This window comes from Paroedura picta, chromosome 9 (assembly GCF_049243985.1).
Source record: "Paroedura picta isolate Pp20150507F chromosome 9, Ppicta_v3.0, whole genome shotgun sequence".
NCBI classification, from domain to species: domain Eukaryota; kingdom Metazoa; phylum Chordata; class Lepidosauria; order Squamata; family Gekkonidae; genus Paroedura; species Paroedura picta.
Genome location: NC_135377.1, coordinates 63,352,941 through 63,371,938, shown reverse-complemented (window position 1 = coordinate 63,371,938; position 18,998 = coordinate 63,352,941). Strand labels below are relative to the sequence as shown.

General features: G+C 37.9%; 1 protein-coding gene across 6 annotated transcripts in view; it reads right to left on the bottom strand.

The window, feature by feature from the left end:
- Positions 1-18,998, bottom strand: part of KIF13A (kinesin family member 13A) — a 71,488-nt gene that overhangs the window by 42,830 nt on the left and 9,660 nt on the right. For all 6 annotated transcript variants that reach the window (XM_077353057.1, XM_077353053.1, XM_077353054.1 and 3 more), the window contains exons 3-9: positions 11,281-11,293; positions 10,014-10,074; positions 7,114-7,206; positions 5,898-6,078; positions 4,276-4,363; positions 2,899-3,033; positions 1,470-1,582 (exon numbers count right to left, since the gene is read on the bottom strand). In XM_077353057.1, coding sequence (XP_077209172.1) covers positions 1,470-1,582; positions 2,899-3,033; positions 4,276-4,363; positions 5,898-6,078; positions 7,114-7,206; positions 10,014-10,074; positions 11,281-11,293 — 684 coding nt within the window. The remainder of the gene's footprint in view (positions 1-1,469; positions 1,583-2,898; positions 3,034-4,275; positions 4,364-5,897; positions 6,079-7,113; positions 7,207-10,013; positions 10,075-11,280; positions 11,294-18,998) is intronic.

Sequence of the window (18,998 nt, the reverse complement as noted above, 5' to 3'; positions counted from 1 at the left end):
CTGTAATGTACTTTACATGAGACTGCCCTTAAAGCATGCCTGGAATCTACAACTGGTACAGAACACTGCAATGAAAACGTTGGTTGCAGTGGGCCATAGGGATCATGTGACTCCAGCTTTATTTTACCTATACTCCCATGAGAACCTACCCAACCATTGAGGTTATCTTCTGGGGCCCTGATCTGAATGTCCCCATCACTTGAGTATATATATATATATTGTTATGATGTTTTGACTGCTTGCTGACTTGGGCACCTCAATTTTGATGGAAAGGAGGCATAAAAATATTTTCAATAAATAAATAAAATTTTCAGTCCAGCATGACTCAGTGAAATAAATTTAACACAGAGGTTATTAATTGGTTTGAGAAATGCAACAACACAATCATAAAACTATTTATACAATGATAACTCAGTGTGCCAACTGTATTAGGTCTTTTGAGTGGCTGAGTCTGATCTAGTTTGGGGGCAAAGCATAATTTGGTACAAAGAACCTTCTGACTTCCCTAGATAAGTGCAACTTGAGACGGATAATTCATACAGAAAATAATGCTGCACAATGCATTTTCTGTTCTTACAAGCAACTGTTTTCTCACAAGTCAGAGAGGGAGGGGCAATAGTCTTCTTGCCTGTTTTTCAGGGACATCTGGCTGGGCGTGCTTGGAAATAAAATGCTGCATTAGATGGACCTTAAGCTTAGTAAAGACTGTGGCATGCACTGGCAAAGTGTCAAGATATACCTTCTCTCCCCCGTTAAATATTTTTGAGTACATAAAAGGTAGGGGGCTCCCTATTAGTAAGCTATTGAAATGGGATCTTTTTATGATTTCAGTTGCTTCTCATGAAAATAGTACAGCTTTAAAGGAAGCAAATTGAGCCACTTTAAAACATTTTGAGGACAGCACTGTATAGCTTTTCTTTTAAAAGGAATTGCTATGATTTAAAGCAACAGTGTTGTGACTCTCCTTGTTTCTCTGAAAGAAAACAATAGTAATATTAAAGTGTCATGTAACTACTTGTTGCTTCAGTTATGAGAGACTCAGGCTCCTTCAAAGGCTACACACCCTTAAACTCTGGCTTGCTGCCTGTTAGTTACTTTTCCATTTTTATAGCACAATGCAGTTATGACTCTATGACTCTTAAACTCCGCAAGCTGCACATTCCCTCTGTGTTGCAAGCTGATGCGATACCCAGATGCTTGGGCAAATGGATGCATAAAGGCACTTGTAATTTGGGAATACCTTTAAATTAAAAGGACTCCTCCTGTTACTCCACACTTAAAAGTTCTTACTTTAGTGATATTTTACTCATCACCGGCAAGAGCCGACAAAAAGAGTCTACTTTTATTTTGCACCTGAAGACACAACTAGAAAGCAGCCTACTGATCCGCATCTTTATTCAAAAAGCCTTCTGATAAGTACAGCTAAAAACAATGCCTCTTTGCAAAATTGATTTCATCAGCACACTTACTTGTTTATATTGCTTCCTTCTTTCAGACGTTCTCCTGCTGCTCCTGTTTTAGATACTCTTTCACTTCCAGCCAAATCTACCAGACTGACTTTACTCACTTTCTCCCCTGAGTTCTAAACAAAAACAAGAATGCAGAGAAAAAACATCAATAAGACTTCAAAATTACTTTTGCTCTCAGGCATAAATGAAGACATCTAGACAGCTGTAACAAAACATGCATATTTGAAATTACCTTCCCAGCCCCAAGAAAACAGTGTTCCACTTTCCTGTAGATGATGTTCTTCGTATGATCTGATTGCACATTCACACAAGTGAATGTGCATGTATGGAACAACCCACCAATGCTTTTTAAACAATTGGAATCTTCACTTGTGCTATGCTTTTAGCCTAGTGGTAGACCCTATCATTGTAGCCTTCCATGTGAACCAGAGACTTCTGTGGGGCAATATTAAAATGAGCATATGAATTCTGAGAGGATACACTTTGAAAGCACAGTTCCACATAATCACCTGAATGTCTGAATAAACAACTCTCGTTATATGTTTAACTTTCTAGTAATTGGTAAAGATTATTCTCAGACACAAGCTGTTAAGTTACCTGCCTGTCCTGGAACCAATGTAGAATGTAGAAACTGATATCTGAAACAGTTTTCCACCCCTCTGCCATTACAATTAACTTCACTGACTCTTTCACAGCATATAATGTAGAACTATCCAATGGCTACTGGTCATTGTATCTTGACTTAACTGCTTTCTTGTTCTGTTTATTTCTACTGGCAGGTGATCAGCAATTAAGAAATGCCAAAAATAATCATAGAAACCCAATACCAGTTAAAAAGTAAATTTAACATTTGTAATAGTAAAATAGTACCTAACAGATAATGCATCTTACAATGGAAATATGATTTCTCATGCATGCAGTTTAAAATTTCAGACTACCTGCCACTATGGATATTCATCCCAGATTGATTACACTTATTTATCTACAGCACTACAAATATAAAGTCCAAGTTTAGCTGCTTTCTGCACATTTAATTCCTTTAACATTCTTTCTCTGATATGCATCTTAGGCCAAATTCAGATGCCAGCCATGCCAATTCTCAGTTTACAATGGATGCAAAGACTATTTTTTTTTCTTTCCCTCCACCCCAGGCTCTTGCTTGCCATGTGCCACAAAAAGCTTCCAGCTCAATCTTCGGTTTTCAATTTCAAAATCCCAATTTGTGAGAAGGAAAGACGCTCTAAGTTGACCTAGTGCCTGTATTTGGACATAACGGCAACCTGGAGTTTGACTGAAAGCTTCTTAAACTTTGAGGCTGCACCGTTCTTTTGAACATTTACCTAGAAATGCATGCCATTGAAATGGACTAACATTTTAGTAGGTTTGGACATAACCAATTTGCTGGAATCCTTTGACTGAATATACTTACACCAGACTGCAGGTCATAAAGTGTCTGAGTTACTATAATATTAAATACAGCATGGGAGCGGCTGCTTTCCTCATTCATGTTGGTTGCTGCTACTGTTCGAGACTTGTTCCCTTCTGACATCAATGACTCAATATCCTGAAGCAAATCATAAGAGAAACAATGGGTATGACAGTGAACTTGCTCTTCCCATGAAGCTATATTTCCACATTAATCCAATTGCTGTTAGTCCAACATTACAAAATGTGAAATAATTCTGAAATGAACATTAAAATGAGCATAATCTCAAAGCTAAGTAGCAAGTTTTTGGGCTCCTTCACCACAGAACTCCTTCCTACTATGGACTCACCAAGATCCCAACGTAAATTTCAGAGAAATTACAAGCTAGGGTTACCAGCTCTGGGTTAGGAAATACCTGAAGACTTTGGGGATGGGCCCAGTAGGGGGTGGGAACTTGGGCAGGAAGGAACCTCAGTGGAGTATAATGTCATGGAGTCCACCCTCCAAAGCAGTTATTTTCTCCAGGGGAACTGATCTTTCTTGCCTAGAACTGAACTATAATTCCAGGGGATCTTCAAGTCCCAGCTGGGGACTGGCATCCTTGTTACAAGTCCTATCTATTCAGGTTCAAGCCTTTAGGTTCAGAGCTAACGCAGAGAAAGAGGGGGAAATTTAAGTAAAACAGGTAATAGTTTATTCCATTATGCTTAAGCACAATTCCAGTACATTCTCTTGTAGTTTCACCCAAGCATATTCTTAATGCCATACTACATAAGGTATTGATTTGCTGATTAAACAGGCCAATACAAATCCATCTGGACAACTGTGTGTCAAGTCTCCTTTCACCAGTATTAATTGGATTAAGAAATGACTTTGCTTAGAATCACTCATTTTCAGTGTGCATAAAGCAAAAATCTGATATCAGACCACTTATACTTCAATAAGCTTATGGAAGCTCCCCCCACCCAAAAAAAAATCAGGCTAAAGTGAATGAAGTTGTTAGATACACCAGTATCTGAAGTATCTTATCAGAGGCTAGTTAAATGATAATATTATTCCATTAAGACCTCTTGATAAGCCACTTCTAAGTGTGACTATTACAATCAGAAATATACAGATGTACTGTTACCTTTCTTCTTTCAAAAATGCATTCTATTAATGATTTTCCTGTGACTAAAGAAAAATATAATCAAGATGCTATACTTTTAGTCCTTTCAATCTGGAGAAGGCTTCTAATTGCTTGCTTTTTGCAGAATTCATATGTACACATTATCTCAAATGAAAACAAACAGACTTATGAGTACTCATATTCACTCACTGCTTTGTGCAAGCTCACCAATTAATGATGTATCATGTCTTCTATGTAAAGTCTACACCTACCTCAAAGCCAGTAACAGCTAGTTGAGACAAACCATCTACGTATGGGCCCAATACTTTGTGCTCACGAACTTTAAGGGACTGTCGACTCCTTTGAAACAAAAAGAAACAAGAGGCCTAAATTATATGAGTAAGCCCAATGCTTCACCAAGTAATTTCATTTGACATGCAGAGGTTTTTTATTTATGACATTTAATATACTACCCTCCCCTCAAAGCGGCTTACGTTCACTTTTACTTTTACATTTTTTTACATTTACTTTTCCTCTCCCTACAACAGACACCCTGTGAGGTGGGTGAGGCTGAAAGAGCCCTGATATTACTGCGTGGTCAGAACATCTTTATCAGTGCTGTGGTGAGCTCAGTGTCACTCAGCTAGTTGCATGTGGGGGAGCAGGAAATCAAACCTGGCTCACCTGATTAAAGGTCCACACTCCTAACCACTACACCATGCTGGTTACAGAGAACATGGAAACCATAAGGCATATACAACAGAGTTCACCAACTGTATCAGTTAACAATAACAATGATAACAGCAATATCGGTAATCACTAATAACTGCTCAATTATAATGGCAACATGGTTTACCTAGAACAAAGTTTGAGTGCAGTAGCACCTTTAATACCAAAAAAGTTTTAATCTTCAATAAAACTTTGTTTTTCTTAAGGATGCCACTGGACTTTGTTCTGGAGCTTCAGACCAACATGGCTACACACCTGAATCTTACTGGTTTACTTGGTCATTCCCATTCAAAAAAGCATGAAACTTTCCTCCAGTCTAAGGAGGTTTCTCCAACTTAAGTGGCTCTGAAGTGCCCCTTAGGTTGGAGGAAGGCTCCTTAAGCTTAGGTTTTCTCACTTTGCTGACTAGAGTGTGCCTGGGTGTACCTCACTTACTTTAAACAGCATTTTTGATATTACAAACTGTTTTTCAGCATTTTTCTTCGGAATAGTTTAACCTGTTAATTGTTCTTTGTGTTCAGAGTCACAATAAAGAGGCTGCAGTGAAAACTATCCTCTACTCCTCCACTATTCCAATTTTATAATGTTATCAAGATACCAAAATACAGTTGCATAATAACAGCTAGATGGAAGTAATTCCCATTGGCCTTCAGTATGATCACTACTGCAGCTATTAAGAAATTATGTTAGCCTCAAACACTGGCATATAAAGTTGTCATTTCAACTCTCACAGAAACCTCTTTGAAATTTACATACATATCTGTACATTTAAATTACACATGTGAAACCTGTGACTCTAAGTGCCCATTTGCTTTCTTTATGCATAAAATTGTGGGGGGTGGAGATGCTATTTAAAAGAGCAAGGGGTAGTGTGCACAAAGGACACTGAGCCTTCTGTAGCCTGCAGCTCTTCAGTTCTTTTCTTCTATCAGCAGACAACCCAGTAAGCACTTGGAGGTGGAGGGAAGGGGGGGAGACGCTTGGGTGGGAAAACTTTGTCCTATAAACTGCAAATGTCCTACTTACCTACACAAAAAATGGGGCAAAATCTCATTTAAAGATAAATCTCTGCTTGCACCACAAGTAGTTTGGATCATGCAATGTACAAGAGCCAGAGGACTAATTTGTAACCTGTTGCATTAAGAACAGTAACAAAATCACTCACCCTTTAGGGTCCAATAAATCTCTGACTTTCTCATTATAAATTTCCATATAAGACACTTCAACTTTAAAAGTGTGAGAGTCATTTTCTTCTAAAGCAATTCTCTGAAATAAAGCACAGCAGAGTCGTGGAATCAGACCCAGCTGTTCCGTGTTGCCCATCATTGAGAAGGATTTTCCTGAGCCTAAAAAGGAATATATATGAAAAAGAAACGTCTTTTAAAGCAATTTGAATAAAACCCATATATATGCCTGAAAATTGTAATAGATCAGCGTGTTCTTATGTGCAGAAATTATATGAACAAAGTACACAAATAAATCAGACAGACAAATTTCAGAAACATGCCCTCTCACCAATTGCTTTATTCTTTTGACAGTATTAGCAGACACACAAGCTAATAACTAACATTCAGGTAAATGTCTAAGTCATAATTACAGGATGAGTCATTGCAGGTGAGCAACGATCCATGATATGACTTTAACATGATTTAGTGGAACTATACTGTTGTACAAGCATTTCTTAAACCCAGTTTATAGGAAACACATACAAAATTTTACCTTTACAGAAAAATCGAAGTTAGCAGCATAACGATATATAAAGATAGCTTATCTATAAAGAACTCAAGCTCTTAAAATGTGACTTTGAATGCTAACTAATATAAATTGCAAATGAGGCTGCCTGCTTCTTTAGCTCTTCCGAACAATTCACAAGACAGAGAAAGGGAAAATGAACTGTGTAACTCCAATCCTACATGATAGTTTCTGACCCCGAAAAGTGCTTATAGCTTTATCTATTTACTGATAATTGATTTAATCTATGCCTCATACAGAAACAGATCTTCAGCTAGAACCTGTACATAATTATTCAGGAGTAATTTAATCAAAGTAAACTGCATTTTGCAACAGTTGATTACAAGTATTGATTTAGAATATTTCTGCAGGAAAATTCTGGTATTTCCTTATATGAATCTGGCTCAATATATGTCAAATATACGACATTTGTGCAATAAAATAAGTCCAATCCAATACAAATAATGAGGCTGGATTAAGAAAGGAAGGAGCAGAAGAAGGAAGCAGAACACAGGACATAGCCAACTGGACTCCTCATCTGACTGGCTGGAGAGGGCAAGTTATCTATCAGTTTGAGAAGTCAGGGTAGCAAGTCTCAATGTATTTAAAAATCATTTCCCATACTTAACCACAAAAGGTAACATTCTCACCTGTTTGTCCATAGGCAAAAATGCAAGCATTATATCCCTGAAAGGCCTTCTCAAGAATTCCCTCTCCAAGGCACTGGAATACTACTTCTTGACCTATAAAATATATATTGCATCGCTTAAAATTGAGACAAACCCTTGAACTAAGCAAATGCTCAATTTTTAAAATACATGATGAACATGACTAATGTTAGCAAACTGATCCCACGGTATAGTTGGGTAGAGCAGCTCCACTGCATATAATCAAGGCTACATCTGGTCAGTTTTGTACAACAGCTTTGATTACAATAAAGCAGCAGTACAGGAAGAGTTTGCCTTGGACAGTTCTTAAGCCATGCTTAATTTTGGGGTCTGTAATTTCCAACATATTTACGTATTAACAAGGAATTGCTGCATTACTTGTTACAAGCTTTATCCAGGTTGTTTGTGATGAGAATGAGATTAGGTTAACTGTTGGGCTCACACCTACTTCCTTTCTCCTCCCTTCACCCATGGAAGAACTATTAAAGACTTCATGGTTTGAAAGAAGTTTACTGCACTGTCTTAACTAAAGACCTTCAAAAGAAATTTGGATGCCTTCATTAAGATCACCCAGCATGTACAATGCGATAAGCAATGGGTCATCGTCAGTGGTAAGACAGTCTGCTCGAATGTAGTTCCCAGGCTCGCTATAAGGCTTCTCTAGTTGAGCCATGAATTAGATAGTAAGCGACGGTGGAGAGCCACTGGCAGCTAAAGTAGACAAGAATGTCCTGGCCAGAACAATGGGCTGACTCAGCATAAGATGGCTTCATGTGTGCATTCAACTCTTCTCTCAGCCTAGATTTTTTGTAAATACACAACATTGCTGAATAAAACATGTTCTCTATTATAGGCATGATTATAAGATTGATTTAATGAAATTTTAAAACTTTTTGTGTATAAGTAATGATGAAAGTTGTCTCCGTACTAGAACCTGTTCTCAGAACATTTCCAAAGCAATTTATTAGATCAAAACTTTGCCACTGAGCACAATTAGAGGATTTCTCCCTGTATTTTACAATAATGAGCCATGAAAATGAGAGGGATTGTTTTATTTGCTATAAAACACAGTTGTTAGGAACATCTGAAAAGATAAAACTAAATATCCTAAAAACATAGACATAGGGTCAAAAATGGCAACACAGAAAATGGGGCTGTATTTTACACTGGGCATATACTTAGATTAATTCATAATACTGCAATTCAGTTTTGGGTATATTAATTACCTCTGCTATACTCAATGGCCAATAAATGAATAAATTAACAGCTATTGAAATAAATCAAATTAGACTTTTTTTTCTTTTGTTACCAAACAGAAGCAAGTTGGTTGCCACTACTGTGCAAACGAAAAATTCTGGAGACTCAGAGCTAGGGTATATATTACTAGGGATGTGGGGTAATCCCAGATTTGAAGAAAAACATTTAAGAAATTACACAACTACAGATGGTTATTTTCCCCTTCCCCCCAAGTAAATTGCAACGCATTCACAAACACTGTATTGACAAACTGCACAAAAACAAAGGTAGGCATCAGCAACAATGGAGGAACGCAACTGCCTGAATAGGCAATGGTGAGGAAAATGTAAGGTTAGGCAGACTGGGAATGGTAACAAAATGGGTAATCAGGTGGGCTGCAGGGGACAACAGGTAATTGAGTTCAGAAGGTTTAGAAACCAGGTGAATCGGCAGTATAAAAAGAAAGCAAGTAGGGGCCAGGAGGGGGAATTGATTTCTTGTCCCCCACAAATCCTGTCTGTCCCCAGGTTGGAATACTGTCCAACAAATGTGTCAAGTAAGAAATTTCAATAAGTCTTTTGATGCTTTAACCAGATATTTATGCTATGCAATCTTTTCTTCCTATTTTCTATATTTTCTCAAAAAGAAATAAATATACAGATCACAAAGAAAATATTTAACCATGAACAAGCACCATGCTCTGATACAATTCATAGAAATTCTGCCCCATGTGCAGCTACTGTCAATTTTTAATTTATGAGTGAGAGGTCAGATCACAGATCTCCTGCTAAGACAGTCAGCTGGCCTTCTGCAGAAACATCAGTTTGTGGACATATTCACCACAATCAACCACATTTTAAGGATGAAGAGAGCTACAGAGTCATTTCCACTGCTGGTAGGGAATCCAGTGCTCTGGAAGTGCTGATAATAAGAGTTCATCAGTTTATTAGCCACCACACATCAAAACAGTCAAAAAGTACACTCAGCAGAATTCATCAGACTGCAAAGATTACATGGTTGACATGATGAGCTAAACACAAGTGAAGCTGACAGAGCTGTACAGAAGATTATGCTGCATCTAATCACACTGACAGCCATGTTTAAACATATTTACAGTGCTGTTCTGTTCTCAAAGCAGAGTGTGGGGAGATGGTAGAATTAACACTTCTCTGCCAAAGAAGTACTTCGTCCAACTCAGAACTGTTTGTATTACGAATATCACATCAACATAGTCTTTTGTCACTTAGTCTCAGGGATAATCTGACTATCATAATAGATATAATAATTCCCTTTTAAACAAAACAGCTACATTCTGGGTGTTGCTGTTCTGTGACTTGCAAGGAATTACAGGGTGAGAAAGAAAAAATCCCCAAAGGATTTAAGAGAACTTGTTGTAGAGGAAAAATGGGATTGTATTCCCAAAAGTTTTTCATATTGACCAGCATTATCAACATAATATACTTCAAAACTGGGTCAAGATTCAGATATTGTGTAGCTCAACTAAGCTTGGGGAAACATTGCTTTAGAATCACTCATCAAAAGAAGACATGCTGAGGGGGGGGTGACATAATTTAAGCTAAATGTGGGGGAGGAAGGAAGCAGAATCTTGAAAATTAGCTAAGCACACTGAAGATGAAGAATTATACCTGCATATTTCGCAGTGTTTGATTCATCCATAGACCAAAAGCAGTAATCAAAGGCAAATACCTGTATAAGAACATATACATTAAATTAAGATTTTCCGTAACATATCATGACATCCTAATTTGAAGAGCAATATCTATTTTTACATGTCTGGAAGGCAATTAAAGGAATTTGTTTCAGAACACAGATACCACCGTCTCAATTTGTAGCTGTTTTCTTATCTGGACCACCTGACTAATAAACTTTTAAATGAGCATCAACAGTACTGCAGTTGAAGAGCTACAGTTAAGTAAAGCAACCTTTTCTAAGGTTCCCCAGTTCCATTATTTAGATTCTAGAAAGTATTGCAAAATTATACACTTTCTTACAGATAAAAAGTAACCTGAAGGGCATTTTTCATAAAGTGGGGGAACTGGAGGTGAGCAGTGTTGTAGCCAAGATGTAAGGTACTCCATGAGATCTCTCTAAATAGGATGAATGGCCAATGGTGTGGTAAATAAGACTCAATACTGAGTATTGTTAAATGTCAGGTGATGCACACTGGGATAAAAAAAATCCAGATTTAAATATCTGTTAACTGAGTGAGCCAAGTCTGAGTGGAAAAAATCTGACCATGTAGTATTGTAGCTCAATGATGAAGTGGATTCAGTGGGTGGTGGTGGTAAAAAAAAGTCATATTTGATATTGAGGGTTATTAGGAAAGAAACGGAAATTAGATAGCCAACACTGCAAGGATATTGCAGTGCTGGAAAAAGTACAGAAGAGGTCAACCAATATGATTAAGAGGCTGGAGCACTATTCTCATGAGGAAAGTCAAATCGAGGGTTTTTCAGTTTAGAAAAAGGACGACTAAGGGAATGCATTCTGCAGGGCCTGTAAGAATGCATTCTGCAGGGCCTCTTCCACCAGGTGTTTGGTTGAGGCTGGGCTAGAAAGATTGGGTCCCTCCCTCAATAGGCCCCTAGGCCGGACATCGCCAGTTCATATACCAGCAGGTAAAAATTACCCAGTTTACTTAAAAGGAAGCCTAGTTTTGCCTCCTACATGTGCCACCAAGAAACAGGGAGGAGTTTTAAGTTCACATACAAGTCAAACATGTACAGTAACATCAAAAATATCTTGTACATAATTGTTTTTAATGGGCTAATCTTTATTTCTAGTTGATTGATCTGAATGTAAATGCCTTTTTAAAAGGTTCTAAGTAATTTGATATCACTGTAGATCTGCATTTCAACAAACTATATATACAAACAGATCTAAAAAACTCACCTTTGGAAGTTTCCTGCAGCATGGAAATTCAGCAGCGGTAATAATAATATCAGCAAAACCAAAAGGAATTTAAAAGACAGAACATATTGTTAGTGCCTGAGACTATTAAAATATTGTTCATTCAATTTTATCAGAAAGACTGTTGGATTTAATGGGCTAAGATAACCAGTGGCAATATTTTTCCAGGAACAATTCAGATAATAAGAATTGGTGAACAGACAACCTTCTGAACCTCAAGGACTAAAGTCAAGTTAAAGAGTGATATCAGTGTATTTTAACAACATACTATATAGGAGCTTATTTATATATCATATTTTAACGCCCCCCCCTTCAAGGAGCTGAAGGCAGCATGCCATGGCTTGGATCCAACAGCAATTTCCACTGACAGAAGAGATTTCCAGTAACAGAACAATGCTGAAGAACAGTAGCACATCTTTCTCACACACATTAATTTCAAGGCTTTCTTTTTGTCTTACTAAGCAAACACCATTAAAGGAAACTTTTCTTTGAGAGTTTTCATGGATTGCATCAGTACATGTGAAAATATTTCTCTGATACCACTGCTTGTCAATCTCAGAGTCATTTTATTATAACCTCAAATGGAAACACAGTTCAACAGTCTGGAAGCAAATTACTTATCAAGAATCAACCTTACATAAATCCATATCATTTTGTCCATGGTATTTTATTTACATATAAATATGTTCAGAGCCATACTATCTCTTGTTCAAACCACAGCTATCCATTAAGACCCACATTTTATTTTCATATTCTGTTACATAGCAGGGTTGGGGTGGAATCATCTTTCAGATTTCATCCAGGTGATATTGCCAAATTTCCAAGTAAATGGCTAAAAATGCTACAATCCTTTCAACATGTTTAACACATGCAACTATATGTTTAACAGTCTCTAATTTGTTCAAAAACAGGCTATGTGCATTTCTGAAATATTTGTGCCACAGCAAACATCTATGGCAGAAGTTAACTTACTAGCCACCAAATCCTCCAAATCTTTCCCTGGAAACTCTGTCCTGCTCATCAATACAAATGCAAGACTATGTGCTATGTTATAACCAATATTAAATGAAATCAACAAAGCCTGGTATTGTTTGTGAACAGGAGAACTATAATTGATGCCATTACTGTGATCTAAATGAATACATTATCTGTGAAAAGTATTACATTTTCCCAACTACAACACTGTGGTTTTCTTACTGTCAACTTTCTGTATTTCTTTCACAAATGCTGCCAGCGAGAGCCACAGACAAACGAAAAATGACAAACAACTGAATGCCAACTTAAGAGCAGGGAAATGACCATGTCAAAAGCTTTATACTTTGTTCCTCAAGATTAGTAGCAACTGCGAAAAGAGCAACAAAATGCCAGTTGTACCCAACCTATGAAGAATACTATCATTGTCCTCCCCCTTAAAAATTCAAATAGCTGTTAGCACTTTGAATCCAGGAGTAGCCCGGCAGAACATTATTAGCTTCATTTATAGCCTGCTTTTTCTCACTGAGACTCAAGACAGATTACAAAATATGACAAAAACAAATTCAGAAAAAGGGGTGACATATACAATCATCACAATATTTTGAACATTCAGTGAAATGACAAAAGTACGTGGGTCTTTCTGATAACATCAGGAAGGCTCTTCCATAATGCGGAGGCCAGTGCAGAGAATGCACATGAATTGGCAGTTGACAATTCAACATGTTTGCAGGATAGTGTCTTAAGAAGACTTTGTTGAGATCAGTACAACTGCTTTGACAGAACACAGCAGGAGAGGCAGATGCCTTCAACTGAACCTTCATTAGCCAATGAAGTCTACAGAATGAGAGGGATTCCGCTTAACACCCAATGGTACAGGGACATGAGGTTCTTTATCAAGGAGAGTTTCCAAGTTGTCTTTAAAGCCAAACCCATAGAGTATATTACAATAGATAGCCACAGGATGGATCCCTGTGGCTAGATCAGCCAAATGAAGGACATCTTCCAAGCTTAGTGAAGTTGGCAGAATGGGGAGGGGCCGCAAAGTGTTGTCCTGCATTGATAAAGGTGACTTTGGACAAGGTGCTCTCCCTCCACTTCTCCATTGTAAGATTAGGCCTGCATTACAAAAACTGCCATCTTCACTAAAGAGAAGATGAGAAAACTGATAAAGATTACCAAGTATTTTGTTTCACTTGTACAAACGAGAGATCCATGACAAGTCAGAGTAAATCAAGGAAAACAAAGTTTGAGCCCAGTTTTATTCAAGTTATAAGCTTTCATGTATATGCACACTTATCTGAAGAAGTATATGGGTGTACAAAGATGGGTATTACAAGTCGAATAGAACTTTGTTCGTCTTAGAAGGTACCACTGGACTTGAACTTTGTTTTGCTGCTTCAGATCAACATGGCTACCCACCTGAGTAAATCAAGGAACCAGAGTTGTATTTACACACACTCATTCCCATTACATCAGAAGGTTTTGTTGTTTGCACTGAGTGTATGAGCTAGGGGCAGATACGCTAAACCTTGCCCCTACCTCCCCCAAATCAACTCTGGTGTTTTTAGCATTACATTTCCAGCCAAGTTTCAATAGAGGAAGAGAGCTAGGTTGGAAGAAATGTGTCAAAAGCAATGGAGTGCCAAGGGAGGATTTTGCTCTCCTCACCTGTTTTATTTTGAACAAGTAAAGCCCAAATTTTTGGCCCTAACTTCACATGAGTGGAGCTGGAACAGGATGGGAAACTGCACTAAGTATTCAGTTACATGCACAAAAACACCATCAAAGACAGATTTCATATCACCTCAACATAGAATGTTTCTCAGTTAAGGCAGTTCAGAGAGTCAACTGAACCACTGAAACAGCTGTTAATTGTATTTCCAGAAACAGTAACCTGAAAGCCATTGTGATCACAATGCAGACATTCCACAGATAAGAATTCTCTCTCCCGCGCACACACACACACACACACACACACGCACAAAGACTCATGTTTCCACAATGGAAACAGCACTTCATGTGTTACTCCGGATAGATACAATTACAAGGAGTTTTGCTTTGCCCAACAGAATGATGTGAGACAGCCCAGGGGAAAGAATACCAAAGCAAAATTTTAAACTAAATTCACATGCACATAATTAGATTCTCTTTAGATGTTTTGACAGTAAAAAGGAACAAGGAATGCTACCACAACTACGTGTTTAGACAAGATTGTGTATATGAACAGGACACAAATTGGAACTTATTCTTAGCTGGTATCACAAACTTTTGCAGGGGCTATTCTCATGTTAGTAGAACTACATTACGATGAAGGAGAAAGACTGCATCTCAGTGGTAGTGCACATGTTCTACGTGTAGCTAAGGGATGTGTGAATTCCTGTTTTGAGACTTAAATATCTGTGTCAATTGTTTCATTTAATTTTTCACTATTTGTTTTAAGCCATGTCTAAGTACAAATGTTGTAAAGATTCACATACAATTCATGTAGTATTTCAGACTAGGAGCCAGTCCAAAGACTGAGGAGCCAGACTCATTTTTTCAGGGTTCTGTAGATTAATGTTTTAAATATTTCTGATAGAATATGAAAACAGGGGAAAAACAAAAACATAAATGTTGAAATGGAGCAAGAATAGCCCGGGTGTGTGGGGGGGGAGGACAGGAGGGAGCCCCCAGCAGCGCTTGCTTCTGCCCTAAGCAGCTGTGCTGCAGCCTCAGTGGGCCTGCCCTTGGAAAATACTTTTAAAATCTAGGACAGAAAGGGTATCCTGGCATACTTTTGCTATGCAAACATGTTACTACAATGCTCACATTATCATTCTAACCTCTTCAGTCACAAGGACTAAAAAACATATGAAGTTAAATTTGGATACATAAAATGTAATTATTTTTTTCAAACTCTGCTCTCATCCCTCAGGATTTCACATCTAATATGGTAAAGGGCAGCTGGTATTTTAAATGCAGTAATCATTACAGCAGAGATATCTCAAGAAGAGGTTTGGATCAGAACAGGAAGATTAATGGATGCTGATATTCACACATGTGTTTGTGTCTTAAATGCCCTCAAGTTGCTTCTGACTTATGGAGACTCTATGTATTAATGACCTCCAAAACAGCCTAACATTAGCAGCCTTGCTGAGGTCTTGCAGACTTAGAGCCGCTGCTTCCTCGACTGAGTCAACCTATCTAATGTTGGGGCTTCCTCTTTTCCTGCTGTCTTTACCTTTTCCTAGCATTATTGTCTGTATATATTTCAAATCTGTAGCTGACATTTTCTCCTGATAATCCCTATTGACAGATTTTTATATGTAACATCTGTTCATGCAAGCTGAGGGGAGAGAGTAGTGTAGTGGTTAGGAGTGGCAGTTTCTAATCTGGTAAAACTGGGTTTGATTCCCCACTCCTCCACATGCAGCTCATTGCAGCCCTGACAGTACTGTTCTGACTGAGCAGTCCTGTTAGAGCTCTCTCAGCCCCTCCAACCTCGCAGGGTATCTGTTGTGTGGAGAGCAAAGCAGGTTATAAAACTAACTCTTCTTCTGACACAAATTATTATGGACAATGAGTAGTATGTGTTGATTTATCTGTAGAAGGCACTGGACAATCAAGAAAATTCTCTCCGTTTTCCCCTACCACAACTTCTGGGGAAGTTGACTTCTGCGGTCATGGAACAGCCATGCAAGTGTTGGGCTGCATGCCAACAAGAAGAGAAGTAAGATTTCCAGAAATTTCGGCCTCAAGAAGGGGAAATTGGATTTTCCCTCGGAGCCTTGGGAAAAACTGAAATAGAAGGAATATTTACGTTCCTATCAAATCTAAACTTATTTTTACTGATCTAACAACATAAAATGTATCACCTATAACTCAGCATACACAACTGTACTATTTAGCATAGTTATGGAATTTTCCACTGGAAAAACTGGCCTTAGAATTTATTTCCAGACTATACATTTGGAGTGAGTGAAGCTTTGTCTTTAAAAGCATTTAACTTGTTTTAAAAAATCTATTTAATGGAATTTCTTTAGTGCCCCCCAAAATGTTCCATTTTCCCCCCACTGGATAAACTAAGAAATGAATACATTTCAGTAAAAGAAGCTTTGTTGTAAGAGGCTTTTTCTCTATTAGAAAAGAGAACAGTTCACAAATAGAAACATAAATAAATAAAATAAAAATAAAATATTAAAACACAATATAATTCAATTACAATATAGTTAAAATCAATTAAAACGATTAACTAGAATAAGTGGTTAATTTAAGTGGTTAGAGTTTAAGTGGTCCTCAAGAGTTATTCAGATTGGGCCAGGCAATGAGCTATTGAGTTGCAATGGGCCCAGTGAAAGAGCTCCATTTTGCAGGCCCTACCGAACTCTGTTAGGGCCCTGATCTCATCGGAGAGCTCATTCCACTGGCTGAGGCCAGTCAGACCTCTTTTGGGCCTGGGATTACGCTGCAGAGTGAAGTACCCTCCAGGGGACATAGTGAGAGAGGTGCCCCCCCTTAGATATGCATGGACCAATTATATTTTGTTGATAATCTATATCCCAGTTTGCAATACTTTATTTTCTGTTTCTAGTTGCACTCAGCTGAGGGACACTCCCAGTGTTCCAACCCCTCACCAGTTCCACTTTCTATAAGTCCTTAGGTTGCAGGAGTAGCCAAACTGTGGCTCTACAGATGTTTATGGACTACAGTTACCATGAGCCCCTGTACAGACATCTGGAGAGCCACAGTTAGGCAACTGCTACTCTAGGTAAAGGTATCCCCTGTGCAAGCATTGGGTCATGTCTGACCCTTGGGGTGACGCCCTCCAGCGTTTTCATGGCAGACTCAATATGGGGTGGTTTGCCAGTGCCTTCCCCAGGCTACTCTAGGACAACTAGTCAAAAGTATGTGAACAATTAGACAGTAAATATGTTTAATAAGACGGGGGGGGGGACCAACATTCCTCTGCAGAGGCAGCTGCTGTTTCTTGATATTTGACTGAAATGTCTGCTTTTTATTATTTCTGTATATATAGAATTTTTTTTAATGACATGCCATCTGGCTGGGTCAAGTCAGCCTTGGCAGTTGTTATGCCATGTGCCAAGAGAAAATCAGATGAAGTGCTGAAAACACAGCATGGAATTACTTTGGTTAGGATAGGATTCCCCCCCCCCATAATTTTGTCACTGTGTTAATTAATTTTTAGAACTATGATGATTTCCAGCATAACAAATTCCTTTACTGTGTTTTTGCAACAACATACCAGCCCTGTAAAACACTTTAGCCACTAGTTATCTCATTTTCTGGGACATCAAATTTTACTGCATAATTATGGGTTAACAAAGTAAATGACTATGTACTCTGCACTACAACAGTGATTTGAAGGCATAGCAATTAATCCAACGAGAATGTAAAAAAAAAGGATGGTTTTGGAACCATGCTATGTGTTTTATGTAAAATCCAGACTTTAAAAGCAGTTCATTTCAAAGAAAAGAAAATCCTTTTTTTACTCAGAATAATGCATATTAGAAAAACTGAAAAACAGCTTTGATATCATGGAGAAGAGAATCTTGAAATAGGGTCTGTCTATTCCTCAGGGAAGTCCTTTGGATCATTTTGCTCTGCAGGAGCATGACATGAATACCGCTCTACTTGTTTCCCAGATACTCCAAGGTTACATATTCTGGCATATATATCCTTAAAGAATGAGAAGTATATTTTTGCATCCAATAAACTGTATGGATTTTACAAACACAACAGACCACATATTTTCTGTCTGGAATTAATTTTATCTCTGTTCAAGAACAAATGAGTCAGGCAATGGTAAGATGTAAAAATTATTTTACTACACTTTTTAAAACATAAACTACACAGTGGACATCATATCATTTACTTAAAGCACAATTATTTAAAAGGCAGTTTTAAACCCAGATATAAAATAACACGTCTTACTTGCAAAAGCACTAATGGTAAGGTAGACAAATTCATTAGATTTCTAGTTTTGCCAGAGGAAGGCTTAGAACAAGGGGAGAGTGGCAGTCTAAAACACTGCCACTCAAACTGCCTACTAGCAAGTCCCACTAATGCACCTGGCCCTCCAGGATCAGTACCAAAAGAGGGTATATCAGAACAGGGCAGCAATTCATAATCTCTATTTTAGAATGTCGGTATTCAAGGTTCTCTGGTTCTTCTTCCACTCCTCCAATTCAATCAGATTCTATACATACACATTATTGTAATAAACCTGGCAAACTTGTACTCAGTCACTGTCAATACTGAACTATGATCTGATCACATATTAAGCAACAGATAGTTCAAACTGTTCTAGCAAATGCAGTTCTTCTAAATTTCCCATGTTTTGCCTTTCCTGAGTATGCAAGGGAGCTTACAATAAAGAATCTTAATAAAATACCACAATTACAATGTATAATCAATAACAACAGAAACATTAAATCACAGAAGTCATAATGGTTTGTGGAACTACTTTATACTTTATACTTCTATACTACTTTATACTTCTATATACTGGCCTACTGATCACATCAGGGAGACTGTTGAAAAAGCTGAGTTACCATGTACATCACTTGCACTAGGAACATGGTATATATGATAAGTTATATTTATGGTAACTGTTTGATAAGTAACATCAGTAGAGCCCTTTCTGGTTTAAAAGCCTATTCATTGAATCATAGAGTTGGGTTATCTAGTCCAACCCCCTGCACTAACCCCCCCCCCCCCACGGGCCT